Here is a 17,143-nt window from a genome sequence, read left to right as displayed (position 1 = left end):
CTGAGTTCAGGAGTTATAAATGGGGAAATCTAGAGGAATCACGTAAAAGACCTAGTACCTACTTCTACTGTTTGCTGTTTCTTTTCTTTTCCTTTCTTTTCTTTTCATTTTTTCTTTCTTTCTTTCTTTCTTTCTTTCTTTCTTTCTTTCTTTCTTTCTTTCTTTCTTTCCTTCTCTTTCTTTCTTTCTTTCTTTCTTTCCTTCTTTCTTTCTTTTCTCTCTTTCTTACTTTCTTTTCTTGAAACTCACCCTATGAATAGCAAGTCAGGTAAGTAGGTAGTTTTACATTTCAGAAGAAATCAACCCGACATGATGTAAACAAAAGGTAGAAAGTCTTGCAAATATCTCTATCAGATATAGCCAGGGAAGAGTGTAATTTTCCCCTTGTGAAAAGCAAGAACACTCTAGATCTGTTTCATTAATTCTCTAATGCATATTAAATTATTCTAATTCAATATTAACTGAAATAAAACAAAAATGAATTTCTTTAGCTGGCTAAACAATAATCAACTTGCCCTACCTTGCATATTAATATAATGCGCTGTTACATGTTGACTCAGAGCCTGCTTGGAAATAGTGATGGAAATAAAACCATCATGACAACCACTGACTTCTCCCTCATCCCTTAGTACTTTCTTAAGCTCTGACTGACCCATTGTTTATAGCCATAAATCTGCTAAAGAATCCTTACTGGCTTCTCCCATTCTCTACTGTTCTGCAGTGACTCCCATGGCAATAAAAGGTCCCTCAGATTTATTTCTGTTTGATGGCCCAGAGCATCATACTGAAAGCACTGAAATTATACATTCTTTTCTCTTCCCTCATACTCTCCATTGGATACGGACACCAAAAACAATTTTATGTACAGGGGCCATGGTAAACTGGGAGGCACCTAGGAAAAGGGTGTCAGTCATGTATTTTTTAAAGTCTAAAATTCCATTTATTTGAGATATTTTACATTCTCCTCTTACGTGTCTATAATTCAAATCTGAAGCAACAGGGCACATTAAATTTCCACAAGACACAAACAATCTTCATAGCTGTTTATAGCGTATTTCTAGGGATAGAAATGCACACAGCCCAGGACTATCTCTACTCACTGATAAAGCACAAATTCTCATTGTTCTTCCTCCTTTATTCCGGAATAATTCAAATGCTTTGTACAAAAATAAAAACAAAGTCACAGCACAGTTATAATCAATGAAAAGGTCTTGGGTAGGCTGGCTGGGAGGGAAACACTTCCAACCACCCTGTCTCTTGGAACTCATTTCAAGCAACGACGTCCGTTATACTTCACACATGTAGAAGAACACAGGGAAAATTCCACTGCATCCCCAAAGCCCAAAGCTCGCTGGCACTATTGATGGAGGATATATTTCAAGAGTAAAAGTATTTAATTCAATGCTGTTTTAACCTAGCTATAAAACAGAATTTTTCCATGGTGGATGCAATTGTCACATTTCAAACCTCTGAACAACAATTCATGAAAACAAAGAAGTATCAAAGCTCAGTTGCATGTAAAACAGTTGCAAAAGAATTTTTTTTTAACTAGGCTCAACACACAGCATAGAGCCCAGTGTGGGGCTTGAACTCACAACCCTGAGATCAAGACCTAAGCTGATAGCAAGAGTCAAATGCCTGGGGTGCCTGGGTGGCTCAGTCGGTTAAGCGTCGGACTCCGGCTCAGGCCATGATCTCATAGTCTGTGAGTTTGAGCCCCACATTGGGCTCTGTACTGACAGCTCAGTGCCTGGAGCCTGTTTTGGATTCTGTGTCTCCCTCTCTCTCTGACCTTCCCCCATTCGTGCTCTGTCTCTCTCTGTCTCAAAAATAAACGTTAAAAAAAAAAAAGAGTCGAATGCTTAACCAACTGAGCCACCCAGATGCCTCGCAAAAGACCTTTTTTTTTAAAAAAAATTTTTTTAATGTTTGTTTTTAAGAGAGGGAGACATAGCACAAGCAAGGGAGGGACAGAGAGAGAGGGAGACACAGACTCCAAAGCTGTCAGCACAGAGCCCGACACGGGGCTTGAACTCACAGACCATGAGATCATGACCTAGGCCAAAGTTGGACACTCAACCGACTGAGCCCCCCCAGGCACCCCTAGATTTTTAAAACTTATTTACTCAAGCATAGCTTTCCATAACTCTTGTTTTAAAGACTTATCTAACATACAATGAAATAGTAAATTAATATCTAGAGGACCACTTGATGTACTTTAAAACTTGATATCACACATAGGCTTTATTGGCTCAGCTTATACATTTTTGAATTATAAATATAGATATCCCCAAATATAATATTTGGCTTAGGCAGATATATCCAAATACTGCCTTTTTGTAACAATTCACTTTTTCCATTACTTCCGTATAATTTCCTGCTCTCTTTCTTAGAGATATTTTCAACACATAATTCATTTATCTTCATTTTAGGATACTATGCCAGTGCTCTAATTGCTTAGACTCTCTCCTATGCTCCAAAAAATGTCAAACTAAGATTCCCAAAGACTGAATGCTGTTTAGAATACATTCCATTCCTAGCAATAGAGCCCATCTTGTTTCTGAGATGCAGCAATGATGCAATCCCCCTTTCAAATTCTCCAGCCAACGTATATTAGCAGTTAGAGAACATTCAACTACCTTCTCTTTTTATATTTGTTGATGATGCTTGCCAGCCTGCAATTTTTTTCACAGGGGAGCTATACCTATTCTAAATCCACACTAACAAAGGATAAGAGAGAAATGAAAAAAGGGAAATGATATTCTGAAACATCCAGATACTGCTCTGGTCTTTTGCCCTTAAATTCTCAGGTTCCCCGTCTCAGCTTCTTCTCAATAAATATTTATGAGGGTTTCAAATGTGTTACTCACTCATATTATGTACTTTTTTATCAGTGTACTTTTTTGCCACGAAGAGTGACCAAACTCTGTATTGCAGTTACCTTAAGCCAGTTTAGTTAATGTCATATCATATATAACAGGCTCAACTGTATATGGAGGAAAGAATATGCTAAAGTGTGCAAAAAAAAAACATACTAGTGAAATCAGAGTCTTTCTGTCCTAACCTTATTTTTCAGAACATCTTTAAACTTGAGGAATGCAGTTTGATCACAGGACTTCTTAAGGAGGGAAGCAGGAATCACCTTAAGAGATGAGAGTTTCATTATTCTATCTCTCTCCCTACACCATCCTTTGGGCCTGATGCCTCTTCACAATGTCCTCTGCTCCAAGTGTCAGTCCTTGAAGTTGGTTCTGTAGTGTACATATGTGTGTGTGTTGTTAGTATATATAATTTTGCTTTTATGATGTTGGCAGAAGAAGAAGCCTACTAATTTTATTCAGCATGATGATAGGCCCTAACATCTTAATTATTTTTCATGTTGTGAGTAATTTATTATTCATTGGGTATCTTCCCTGTAAATCTTGTCCTCCCTCTGTAAGATTTTTCTTTGGTGTCCAACAAAGGGTTTCATTGCAATAAGAATCAAGGTGTGTCTATGTTCTTACCCAGAGCTCAAACAATGCCAGCCTTCCAGACCAGCCCAAGAGTTTGGGGTGGGGAAACAGAGTCATTATAGAACATCTTCATTCCTCTGCCCAGAAAGCACCAGAGTTATCACCCATGCCCTCCTAAAAGGGCATCTTAAAGCACATCTTGCTGCAGAGCCGAATTCAGAACCCAGAAGACTAGGACTAAAATCAAATTTCATCCGGGTTCGTGTGCAAGAAAGACCTGAAGGAATGGATTGGCTCCTTTTCAGGAACATCTGCCTTTTGATCATTTTAATGGTAAGTAGAATTTAAAGGCCTAGGGAAGGAAATGCAGCCTTAAGGCCTTATCTCTTCTGTCAGTTGTCAGAGTTTCTATATGGGATTTATTCCATTTTTAAACCTGTTCCTATAAAAAAGAGTTCTATGAGTTCAGCCTATGGTGACTTCAAAGGACTCTCCATGCTTGAGGGACCAAATGCCATAGAAAAGCAGGGTGAGAATTTGGCTGAACTAGACTTCCATGGCGTCACAGACATAATCTAATTCAGATTAAATGCCGTAACAATTCTAAAACTTATAATCAGAAACAAAATTATTTTCCATTTTCTTTTATTTATACTTAAACCAAAACCCTACATGTGTAGGGAAGTAAGTTGGTCAAGCCCATTTCTTTTATACAGTTATTTCCCTGTGAGTTTGTTTCAAGGCGAAGTAATGTTAGCTATCTCAAAATTACATTGTAACTAACCATGAAATATTTAAGTCATATGAGAATTTTTTCCTATCAGAAATGGCTAAAGAAAGTGAAGAAAACCAAGCCATCAAGATGAACCCTATCTGGGATTATTAAAGCATTCCTACAGTCCAGGAAGGAACTATTTAGATGATATATTTATTTAAAATAAACATGTAATTTTGGTTATTATACTACTTTCCTCCTTTGGTGCTCAAAGAATAAAGTGCTTTCCAGATAGGTATCACGTATAGCAAGTGTCCTACCCTTGAAAAAGGTAAGGGAGATTCTAATTCTGGATTCCTAGAGGAACAGAGATCAGGTCGGTCAATTCACCAAACTATGCCAATTCAATTAGAAAAAAAATCTATTTTTAAAAATCAATTAAGGGGTGCCTGGAGAGCTCAGTCAGTTAAGAATCCAACTTTTGATCTCGGCTCATGTCATGATCTCATGGTTCATGGGATGGAGCCCCGCTTGGGATTCTCTCTCTCCCTCTCTCTCTCTGAACCTCCTCCTGCACGCTCGCTTGCTCTTTTTATTTCTTTCTTTATTTCTCTCTCTTTCTGAAAATAAACATTTAAAGAAAATTAGATTACATTAGACATAAGTCTATTGAATGTCAAATGACAGAACAATTCAGTCAAAAGAGTTAAAAAAATAAAGGGAATGATAAGAGGAGGGAATTATTAGGAAAATTGGACATTTTTTTCAAAGCAAACAAAGGCAAGTACCCTATTTTTGGCTGCCTCTCAGTCTCCTAGGAATGTCCACAGTGATGCTATGACATGACCTTGGAAAATGATTTCCACCATATTCTCCGGCAAGTGGCTCTATATAGGACTTATCTTGAACATCAGTTCTAAAAGGCAGAGGGCAGCCAATGCTAGGGAGATAAGGGAACACATTGCTGTCCACTTGCCCTGGCAGGTGCCATTCTTCTGGAATTTACAATTCCCTGAGCTTCCAAAGTGGTGGAGCAGCCTAACACTGCCAAAGGTCACACAGCCCAAACTTGGAAGGAAACAGCGGTAGAACATTCCGTTCTCTGAGCTTGGGAGACAGATTATTAAATAAGACCGTTTTTGAAAAATATTTGTCAACTGAAAAACTCCAAATAGAAGTGTGATGCCCTGTAATAATGATCATTATTTATTTGCATTACAAAAGGAAAGAATCTGATTCAATTTTTAATAGAAATTAAGAATCATCAGTCTAGACCTATTGCTATATTTCTATGGGTTATCTCCATGCCTTTCAACTCAGACAAATCTTTTGTTTTTGTAAGGAAAACTCATTGCATGTATCAAGATTTTAAAGGGTACTTCTGAGCATTAAATTTTGCCTCCTATTCTCCGCATAGGCATGTTTTATGACCATTTAATTTTATTGAGTTCATTTTTCTTCTCCTTGATCTTAAAAGGGTATTATATTTCAGATTCTCAGCATCTCTCTTAGGTAGTATTGATTTATTATCCTTACTAATTTTCAGGTTTTTGATACTTAATTTCCCCCTACTCCCCACTGATACTAAAGTATTTGTGTTTTGCATTTCTTAGTAATTGTGATAGACTTAAGGTATTTTCTATTTCTAATAGATCTTTTAACATATCACTTAATAACTTTTGCAATTAGGAAGTAGAAACTTCTAGAATGTTTCAAGATTAGAACAAGTTAAGGAAAGTCAATATAATATTATGGATGTTGTGGAAAATAGGCACACCTAGTTGTCTTTTGTTTCTTGAACTCTGTCCTTTTTTCATTAACTAAATCAAAGGCTATCTGGGCATCATTGCAGGTCACACTAATGAGGGTGTGGCAGCTTCTCAGAGATGGGTACTTTATGTCATCTATATCTCATCCACAAGGTACTTTAAACAAGATTTTGACTGGCATGATCTATAAATGGTACCCAAAACTCAAGGCTACAATAGGGCGTCCCATTTTATCATGTAAGCCCTTTGGCATCGTCTTCCTAAGGATGTTCATCATGTTCTCCTGTAAAATGGATTGAGGTAGTCAGGTACAGTCAACACTGAACTGAGACTCAGAAGCCTCAGGGTTGAGTCACAGCTTCCCCTCAAAGGGGCTGTGTACCTTTGGCCAAAGCACCCAACCTTTCAGGGCCTCATCGTGCCCCATGTCAGGAAACACTGTTAGACATGATGTCACTAAGCTCCTGCCAATGCAGAAACTCTGAGATTCTTTAGTTGCCTCTACTGAAGAGTTATGTAGCAGAAGTTTGCATCTGGCTCACAAATACTATTTTCATACCTTTAGTCGAAGAATCTACAGATTTGGGTCATGCTATGGATTGTATAAGTTTTAGTAAGAAAGAATCACTTAAGGCAGAACAGTTTATTAGCTGTAAGAGACCTGTATTCTATCCAGTAGATGATATCATAAAAAAAAAAAACAGCTAGGTAGTTTCTATCAGATAAGAATTTTTGGGTACATATGGTGATCATATGCTACCTATGAGATGTAAACATTTCAACTAAGTATTCTTGCTCTTGGAAAATAAAGCAGGTAGGTAGCTAAGTATATAAATATTATCTCACTGTAAGTTGAAAACAGACACCAAAATTTAAAAACATATTTAGAACTAACCTAGCCACCTATCAATTTAGTTCTCACATAAAACAATGTGATTCTGCCATATAGAACAGTCATTTGTTTTTTATTTTATTGTCAGACAAATCTCTAGGTGTATAGACTTATGGGAATACCACCACTAACAACCACCACAACAAAAACACATTATCTGATTTTGGTTTTTATTTGTGCTAAATAGAATACCCTAAGTAGCATTAAGTGACTGGTTTTAATACTGCTTGTTACAAAAACCTTGACGTCCCAATTTGGCCAATGCTGTATCCTATCCATGCTTCTTTTACATTGTCTATTACATTCTAGTATCTTTTTTCACTTACCTGCTTTCCTCCCTCTTTCAACATGTAACACTAAAGGTTCCATGGAAGCAAATCTCACATCTATTATTTTTGTTGTTGTCAATATAACTGACTAGAGAATTACAATATATACTTTAATCCCAGTAGGCAAATCGTTACTTTTGCCTTCAGATTCCTACAAACTTTACATTGGGCTACAAAAAAATGTTATATCCCAGGAGATGTCTCGTATTATTACCATAACATGACCTGTGTTTTTAATAGAGTCTTCTCAATAACATCTACCTTGTAGATATTATGTAGATGTAGTTGTAGGATAAAAATCCTGCCCTGAAAATATTCCATGGTTCTTGAGACTCAATGATGTTTTCCCTTTTTCAAAGATATTTTTCTTTTTTAGAGAACTTCTCAACCCTGAGTAGTAGCTGCCTCCTTTTTAGTCCCTAAGTATCCAGGCAGGAGTTCCTTACAAAGTAATGAAACTGTTGTTTGAGTTGCAGGGATACTTCCTTCCCTTTCCCAGGTGGGAGCGCAGCTGGAATATTGGAATATTTCACACACAGAGAACACCTCTTATGAAAGGGTTTCTGGAAGGAGTGACCTGGGTGAAACCTTCAGATATGACCTGCATGAGAAATATTTGCCTTTCCTTTCTACCTGGAAAATTACACAGCTTATAAACTAAAATGCCACTACTTGATATACCTTCAATTATAAACAAAAGTGGTATAATTAGGCTTGAACTTGGCATCTCTGACATATCCCTATGAGGATACCAATTGCTTTACTCAATTATTTTTATAAGTATTATTCAGGAGAGAACTGCTTATTAATAAGTTAGTCTGAGGTGTGCAAATGACTTCAAAAACTGACTTCAAAAAGGTAAGTCACAAAAATGAAAAACATCCTGGTTCAGTAGCTACTACTTTAAATACACTCAGCATGGAAAAGAATGGTATGTAGTCTAATATTGCAGTTAGTACACATAATGACTTAGATTCCAATATCTTGTATAAAATCACCGTATTTTCTGTAGGAGAAAGTACTGACAAACAGGCCCAGAAAAACTTCAGTAATTTGCCAAAAGTTAGATGGCCACTGGATATTGTATATATAACCTATTATTCTCCCTAGAATGGGTACATCATAACAGGTTGGAATGTGTCTCCCACAGAAAAAAAAAAAAAAACAGTACCTGTCACATAATATGTATCAATGAAAAATCTTAAATGAATGAATGGATTTTGTTTCTAATGCATCTTTCTAACCAAGTCACTTCTCCATATTTCCCACTTATCAGCTAATAGGCAACTTTAATGTGGTTTAGTGACCTATAAAGCCAGCTTGATGGTTTAAAATGGAGACAACCAAGGAGTTGGATCTCAGGGATTTGGTCTGGAACTGCATGCTCGTCTCACCCCCTTACACTACAAAACATTTTACAGTTAACAAAGTCATTTCACACGCATAACAAAAGTCCTAAAGGATAAACAGAAGTAACCTCATTTTACAAATAAACTTTAGGACATAAATGATTCATAAATGTACCATAAGTGGTACAGTTGTAATTTGAACCGAATATTACACGTCCAAAACTTTATCCACTCTTCCTGATTTGACTCCTTCTCTCAACTGGGCCAATGCTGTATCCCACCCATGCTTCTTTTACAGGGTCTGTAACATTCCAGTATCTTTTTATATCTGCTTTCCTCTTTCTTTGAACGTGAGAGCCCTTTCTGGGCAGATACTCTTAGTTTTCATTCTGGGAGAGTAAGTAGCACGGGTGCATATGTTTTAGCTTCTGAGGCACATTTATATTGCCAGAAAAAGGCCTATTCAGGTTACTTCAGTTAATTCAATTTATTGTAAGGACGTCCAAAGGAAAAAGGAAGATGGGAAACCTTCTCATCAACTAGGCCAGAGAGAGCATAGCACACCCAGGATACCAAACATCTCTCTGGGTTATTTCTGCTCCCTCAACTGCAGGTGCCTCTAACTCCCTTTTTCATGTACGCCACCATCATGGTAACTAGTCCAACAGTCTCCATTTTCTGTGATGCCTTTTAGCCAGGCCCTCAGACCAAACCACACCTTAGAATGGTGCGTGACCTACATAGGCTCCAAAATGGCGACTTTTATAGGCAAGGAATTTCTGCAATTATCCAGGAGCCCATAACTATTCTGCACAGTTTAATTGAGGTTCACACAGTTAGGCTACTGTGTGCAACTTAGGAAGACAATGTCATTTCATGTTTCTTCCAATACACCCATTCCCAGGTATGGAAAGTGAGGAGCCTCCTGACAGGGCTCATGATTTCATAGGGCCTGAGAATAAAACCTGCAGAGTTCCTGCAAGAACACCTGTCCTTAAAGGGACAGGATTTGGAGAGCGTGGCTATTGGGACCCTCATCAGTAGAGCCAGCTGAGTAGGAAGCAGAAATACCAGATGTGTACCACCTCCAACAGGCACGATATAAGTTCTCCTAGATAAGAACCCGGGATCTAACGTTGCAACCTCCCGAAATTAAAAAACAAAAAATGTCGGGGACAGCAAGAGGATGAAAAGGAGCTTCTACTCACAGATTCGCAGGGCAACCATGGATCATTGCTATCCTTCAGTTGAGCTAGGTTCTGTAAAGAGGACAAGAGCAAATAAAATAAACTCCAAACACTCCTTTTATCCCTTTAAACTGAGGACTAATCAGGTTGATGGGGCTAATTTCAAGTCTTTAAAAATGAGTGACTAGTACTTTTATATGACAGGGTGTGCTGTGAACATACCCTCTAAAGCACAGAAGAAAACTCTTTCACTTTTCTTCCTCTTTATGAACACACTGTGCATTTCCTGTGCCTATCACTTTCACACTTTTTATTCGTTTTAGATCAGAACCTGAAACAGAGAGAGGCTAGGAGATTTATCCAAGGTCACATAGCTGGTAAACAAAGTCAAGACACGTCCTCAGTTCTTCTGCCTCCATTGTGTCTAAACCACATTGCTTTTTATGAAGCTAAACTATAATTTAGTGCTACATATCCATTTTGAGACAGAAACTATTTGACTTAGAAATATACACAGATTTGGGGTGCCGGAGTGGCTCAGTCAGTTGAGTGTCTGACTCTTGATTTTGGCGCAGGTCATGATCTCACGGCTCATGAGTTCAAGCCCTGTGTCGGGCTCTGCACTGACAGCATGGAGCCTGCTTGGGATTTTCTCTCTCCTCTTTCTGCCTCTTTCTCTCTCTCTCTCTCTTTCTCTCTCTTTCAAAAACAAATAAATAAATAATTGAAAAAAGAAATATACACAGATTTCAGAAACTTGATATCAGCCTAATTGCTGCTATAACAATAATCTTCATTTGGGGTACACATATCCCTGAGATACATGATCATGCTTCTCATGTATCCCTGAGACACATGATCATACTTATACAGAGGTATAAGTGCACAGATAGTTTTAAATGAATCATTCACTACATACTCAGCTTCCACATATATATTCTTTCCTTACGTCAACATGATGAACATGTACCTGAACCTGAAGTATCAAGCTGACCTCTCCCAAATCTCCCTTTAAAAAAAAGTCACACCTCTCACACATGGCAAACATTGCTAAGTTGCACTGCAATGGATTGCAAAAGTATCCGGGGCACTGAGCCAAGCGATAATTCAAAATATCCATATCAGAACTGAGAAAGAATTGACTCTAAAACTCATAGTGTCCTCTTACAAGTCATATGATCTTCAATTATTTATTTTCAACAATATTAAAAGAGGACCCAATAGGGTTGCCAGTGTATAGGTCATTATAAATCATTTTTAACAATAGATGAAACATTATTAAACATTCTCAAAAATTCAAAATACTGTAAAAACGTTATTCTCCGTGGCAATGTTAATGTTCAAAATTGTCTGCTATTGCAAGATCACTTACAAGAACACACTAAATCCAAAGATTTATTTTGGAAATATAAAGAAAGAAGATGAAAGTAAAATTTTGTTCTCTTAAATTTTACACATATATTCTATTTCTTCAAAGATTTTAAAATATTTTTAAACACTAAAGCCTCTGGCAGATTCATGATTAGCAATAAATTCCAGATCATCACTCAGCAAAAGTAAAATATCCATTGTGTCCTCCTTTTAGATCAGAACAAGACTTTCACTTACAACATATATCTCCGTGTAACTTTCCATACCTGCACAATTTGAAGCACAAAAGGCTCCATAATGATCGATCTTACATTTTTCATCTAGTCTGTATATGTGGTAGAACTAATTTTATGAACACAAAACATTAAATAAGAGACAGTGATAAATTACAAATATTATTTTGTCCTCCTTTTTTTTTTTGAAAATGTTCATTTTTTTTAATGTTTATTTGTTTTTGAAGGAAAGAGACAGAGTGTGAGTGGGGGAGGGGCAGAGAGAAAGGGAGACACAGAATCCGAAACAGGCTTCAGGCTCTGAGCTGTCAGCACAGAGCCAACACAGGGCTCAAACCCACAAACTGCAAGATCATGACCTGAGCAGAAGTCGGACGCTTAACTGACTGAGCCACCCAGGTGCCCCTGTCTTCCTTTTTTAAATCACCCAAGGATTTGCAAAGTAAACACAGATTACAAACAAAACCAACTTCTAGGTTTCAAACAAAGCTTATTATTTCATTTTTCTTAAATAGATAGACCTGTGGCAAAAATCAAGTGTAATAAGACCTTAATCATACCACAGATCCAGCATATGGCCCTGTCTGTAGGAGGCAGTCCCCTCTAGCTGTTTTATCCTCATGCCAATGTATTTGCAAGGAGTAGAGTTGAAGTCACTGCTCCCCAACTGGTTTTCTAATCTATCATCTGTCCATTTGTACAAAAACACAATTTAGTCACATTGACGCTCAAAGTCCTATGGTGCCTTGGTGGCTCAGTCGGTTAAGCGTTCAACTTCGGCTGAGGGTATGATCTCATGGTTTGTGAGTTCCAGTCCCGTGTGGGGCTCTGTGCTGCACTAACAGCACAGAGCCTGCTTCAGATTCTCTGTCTCACTCTCCCTTTGCCCCTCCCCTGCTCACACACACACACTCTCTCTCTCTCTTTCTCTCAAAAGTAAATAAGTAAACATTAAAAAAAAAGTCCTATGGTGCAAATGCCTGATAAATGATTTTAGTCATTCTCTCGGGTGCTGCTAATCAAATAGTTATTTTCTCATGGAAATTGATCATACTTATGATTAGATCAGTGTTTTACAGATCAGGTAAAAAGTTGAAAAGAAATCTCACAAGATTACTATTTAAGGCATGGGAAAGTCTAAGAAATCACTTAAAATTAGGGAGAGAAAATTCTCCATAAGATAAGGAACAAGCCCTGTAAGTCCCAGAAGTGTGTCTGAGTGCACGTGGAAGGCAGCCCACCCATTCAGAGGCAGCTCCAAGTTCAGTGCTTAACCAAGAGCAGGGATAGTGAGTGACCACATGCATATCATGAACCAAAAGAAAAGATATCAAAAGCCACCATGAAATAATTTCTCTCAAAGAACTGTGTGGATTATCTCATACACCTGTGTATCTGCATATATTTTTCCCTTTACATCTTCTACATTTTCAGTAATGCCACCCTCGATTTTTGCAAGGCTTAATATCTTTATCAATTTTATAGTGATGGTCTATTCATTTCTACAACAAATACTTAGTGCATGCCTAGTCACTGGGCATTCTGATAGGAGAGGGTAGGAATATGATCCCCAAAATCCCAACTTTCTTGGAACATGTAGAGTAGTGGACAGGTACAGATAACAGAGAAGTAAATGGTTAACTTTTCAAAATAACATCAGACACTGAAAAAGTGCTGGGAAGACTCTTACAGAGGAAGATGTAACAATGATGGATTTGACAACCATTGACAAAGGGTGGCCATGGATGCTGACTGAGCTTGGGGATGGGGGACTCGGGTATATCTCACTAAGAAAGAGACAGGGCCAGTGTTTTGAAAATCAGAAGGTTGATGGGATGCCTGGGTGGCTCAGTCGGTTGAGCGTTGGACTTTGGCTCAGGTCATGATTTCACAGCTCGTGGGTTCAAGCCCCGTGTTGGCTTCTGTGCTGACAGCTCAGAGCCTGGAGCCTACTTCAGATTCTGTGTCTCCCCCTCTCTCTGCCCTTCTCCCACTCATGCTCTCTCAAAAATAAACATTAAAAATTTTTATTAAAAAGAAAGAAAGAAAGAAAGAAAGAAAGAAAGAAAGAAAGAAAGAAAGAAAATCAGAAGTTTGAGCTTTCCCAGCAGTGATTCAGTAACCTGAGACAAGGGAGCACTTGAGTCCTAGAACAGAAAGCATCAGGGACAGAGATAAAGGACAGAGCTGGGAGAAGGGCAGGACCAAATCAGATAGAGCCTCTTTGCTATGAAGGCAGTCTAAATTCCATTCTAATGGCCATGGGAAGTTGCCTTGCAAGTTTGAAGCAAGGGAGTGACTCAATCCAATTTGTGGTATTTTTAAATTTTTTTTTTAATTTTCAATTTTGAGAGAGGGGGGCGGGCACAGAGAGAAGGAGAGACAGACCATCAGCGCAGAGCCCCATGCGGGGCTCGAACCTGAGCTGAAATCAAGAGTCAGACACTTAACCAACTGTACCACTCAGGCACCCCAATCCAAATTGTGTTTTATAAAGATTGCCTTGGCTATCATGTCGTATTTTATTTGCCTCTTGCAAAAAAGTCTGTGATATGGCCCCTAAGCTATTTTACCTTATATACATAATATCAGATTTAAATAAGGTTTGTATTTGGTAACTTTTGCAAACTGTAGTACCAATCTTAAGAGAATTGGGGATAACTAGTTAGGAAAGAGCCTTAACGAGAATAAATTTGGTACTCCTAAGGAACATATCTAAAAGCTATACGTTATACTCCACAATAAACATGTTTGTATAATAGTTTTCAGTGGAGATGCACTTAATCAGTTAACAATAAATAAGCTTCTATGCAAGCAAGAAAGCTTTTCCAACTTTTCTTTAAACGCAAGTGCAATGACATGATTGTCTATGTAGAAAATCGAAAAGAATTGACAAGACAATTCCTGGAACTAATAAGCAATTACAACAAGGTTGCAGGATAGGAGATTAATATACAAAAGTCAAATGCTTTTTAATATACCAGCAATGAACAAGTGGAATTTGAAATTTAAAACACAATACCATTTAAATTAATACCCCCCCAAATTAAACTGTTAGGTATCAATCTAACAAAATATATACAAGGTATACATGAGAAATTCTAGAAAAATTAAATAGAGAGCTATTCCATGTTTTTTTTATTTTTTTTAACGTTTTATTTATTTTTGAGACAGAGAGAGACAGAGCATGAACGGGGGAGGGGCAGAGAGAGGGGGAGACACAGAATGGAAGCAGGCTCCAGGCTCTGAGCCATCAGCCCAGAGCCCGACGCGGGGCTCGAACTCACGGACCGCAAGATCGTGACCTGAGCTGAAGTCGGACGCTCAACCGACTGAGCCACCCAGGCGCCCCTTAGAGCTATTCCATGTTTGAGAGAGAGAGAAGAGAAGTGGAGGGAAGGGAGAAAATAGAGACAGGTGGGAAGCTGAAGATGAGGAACAAAAATCTCTTAACATGAGATGAGGGCTCACGTGCCTGGCTCACCAACCTTCCGGCATCCACCGAGGCAGTGCTTCCAGTTAACCTCCCGCTGGAGGACAGTGCTTGACAATCACGTATCAGAGTTTAAAGTACAGCACTATCCGTTCTCTGTTTTCCAAACATCTCAATGACCTGAATGGAAGCTACCTACTAAAGTGATATATAAGGCAACCTTCGAAATATATGATGTCTTTATGTATTCATTGATGTGGAACTCTACCACAATAATCACTGGATGAAAAAAACAAATTACCAAATGGTGTATTATAATATAATTCTCCTTTGGTCAAAAAAAAAATATTACAACTTATGTGAGTATGTGATTTTGGAAGAAAAAAAAAAGCCTGAAAGGAATTCTCCAAATATTAGCAGTGGCAATCTCCAAGTAGTGGGATTTAGTGGGATTTTTACTTGTCCTTACCCTCTTTCCAGAATCATCTAATTTTCTAACACCAAAAAACCTGACTCTCAAGGAACATTATTTAGTATGAAATAAAACATCCTTCACACCCAAATAAAACCATCTTCTATTAAATACTGAACTTCTTTTCTATATCTAGATATTTTGCTGATATCTAGTAAAAGTACACGTGAGGAAGAAAGTGAATTAAGAAGAAACACGATGCCCTACTGCCAAATTTCTAATATGCATTTTTTCCCTTCCTGGGCTCAGGGGCCATTCCAAATCCCCACCACACACCCATTCCCTCTTATACACCCCCCCCCCAACACACACACACACACACACACACACACATACCTGCAGATCTGCTCTGCACCCTGCCTACCTGTCCTAGTCTCTCTCCAGTCTCTCCCTGTTTCACTCTGTTCCCTGACTCACCGGAGTTCACAATAGCACCTTATCATCACCCTGAATCTCCAGTCAGCCTTGGTAACAATCCCCAACCGGAGGACAGCCCTAACATTCCTTCTCTTCCCCGTTCCTAGGCTGTCAAGTTCTACTAAAAAAAAAAAAAAAAAAAAAAAAAATGCTCAAAACAGATGGCCTGCACATCATATTCTTGCTTTCTCATCTCAATTGTTCTTCAAACTCTTCATTAACTATGGACTAATAGTTGCTTGCCTCTGTTTCTAACCTTCTGTGCTCAAGTGTTCCCTAACATTTATGGCATGAGTTGGCTTCCTGTCACTTTCCCTCACCCTTCCCCATTCTTCTCACTCCAACCCCAAAAAATTGTGGAACAGATATGTGCATAATTGTCCTCTAATTACACCTCAAAATGATTTCTCTCTTCATTGAATTCTTCTGATCTTTTGTATCAAAGGAAGAAACAATCTACCTCATTACCAAGTCTTTTATTCACAGTTTTGATCCAGCCATTCCTATTCTCTTTTAATCACAATTGTAACTGTTCCTTGATTTCTTTCCTCTCCCTTTCTCCTTTTTCCTCCTATCACTTTTTCTCCATACCCCCGTTCTCCTCTGCTTGTAGATCGTATATTTGGTCATGAATTCCCAACATTACAAAAATAGGCCTTGAGGTGGCTCAGTCAGTTAAGCATCCAACTCTTGATTTCAGCTCAGGTCATGATCTCTTGGTTCATGGGATCGAGCCTGCATTGGGCTCTGTGCTAACAGCTGACAGCACGGATTCTGTTTAGGATTCTCTGTCTCCTTCTCTCTCTGCCCCTCCTCCTCTCTCTCCCTCTCTCTCAATCTCTCTCTCTCTCTCTCTCTCTCAATATAAATAAACTTAAAAAATATATCTTGATCTAATTAACCCCTCAAACTACATCTTACCTCCCACATTTCCTTCATCTCCTAACTGAAAGTGTAACCTACAATTACTATTTCCACTTTCTCAATAACTCATTCCCTGACTCCCATGATTTGGCATATGTCACCAGCAAAAGTTGGCAATGACCCATGACCTTCTCAGTTCCCATTCTCCTTCACCTTGCTATACACATTAACCATCAAATATTCCCTCTTTGTCTAACCTCTTATCATTCCACTCCAGAGATTCTGTTTCCTCTCTTCTTACTTCTCCACCTTGTTATCCAATCTCTCCTTTCTGAACTCAGCTTCCTCATCAACCCACCGCAACCACCACAATCACCACCACTTTGTAGCATTCTGACACTGAGAGAATCCGCTCTGCACCCACAGCCTGGTCCCCTGATGCTCTATTCCCTTGGGCTCTTGGAGCCCTCTACTTTTAGACTTCTTCCTTCTGTACCCTGCACAGATATGAGCACTTCCCATAAAATTCTGTTCCTTGCCTACTTCACTTACCTTACACCATCTCATGTAATAGCCTCATTTCCTTTAACTTCAAATAACACTCGTGTTTGGATAAATTCTACTTCTTTAGCTTTTCTATCTCAAATTTTAGAATCA

At 38.4% G+C, this 17,143-nt stretch overlaps 2 protein-coding genes across 3 annotated transcripts in view; one reads left to right on the top strand and one right to left on the bottom strand.

Annotated features, from left to right (window-relative positions):
- Nucleotides 1–17,143, bottom strand: part of DSC1 (desmocollin 1) — a 351,582-nt gene that overhangs the window by 230,089 nt on the left and 104,350 nt on the right. For both annotated transcript variants that reach the window (XM_040479164.1, XM_040479167.1), the window contains exon 2: nt 9,718–9,768. In XM_040479164.1, the coding sequence (XP_040335098.1) occupies nt 9,718–9,768 (51 nt within the window). The remainder of the gene's footprint in view (nt 1–9,717; nt 9,769–17,143) is intronic.
- The window catches only part of DSG4 (desmoglein 4), a 47,156-nt gene continuing 33,285 nt past the window's right edge, over nt 3,273–17,143 (top strand). Inside the window, exon 1 of the mRNA XM_040479162.1 lies at nt 3,273–3,788. Within this exon, the coding sequence (XP_040335096.1) occupies nt 3,741–3,788 (48 nt within the window). The 5' untranslated portion in view covers nt 3,273–3,740. The remainder of the gene's footprint in view (nt 3,789–17,143) is intronic.

Source organism: Herpailurus yagouaroundi, unplaced genomic scaffold (genome assembly GCF_014898765.1).
Source record: "Herpailurus yagouaroundi ecotype Mexico unplaced genomic scaffold, PumYag 142, whole genome shotgun sequence".
NCBI lineage: Eukaryota > Metazoa > Chordata > Mammalia > Carnivora > Felidae > Herpailurus > Herpailurus yagouaroundi.
The sequence above is the reverse complement of the archived record's forward strand: the minus strand, read 5'-3'. Positions and strand labels throughout refer to the sequence as shown.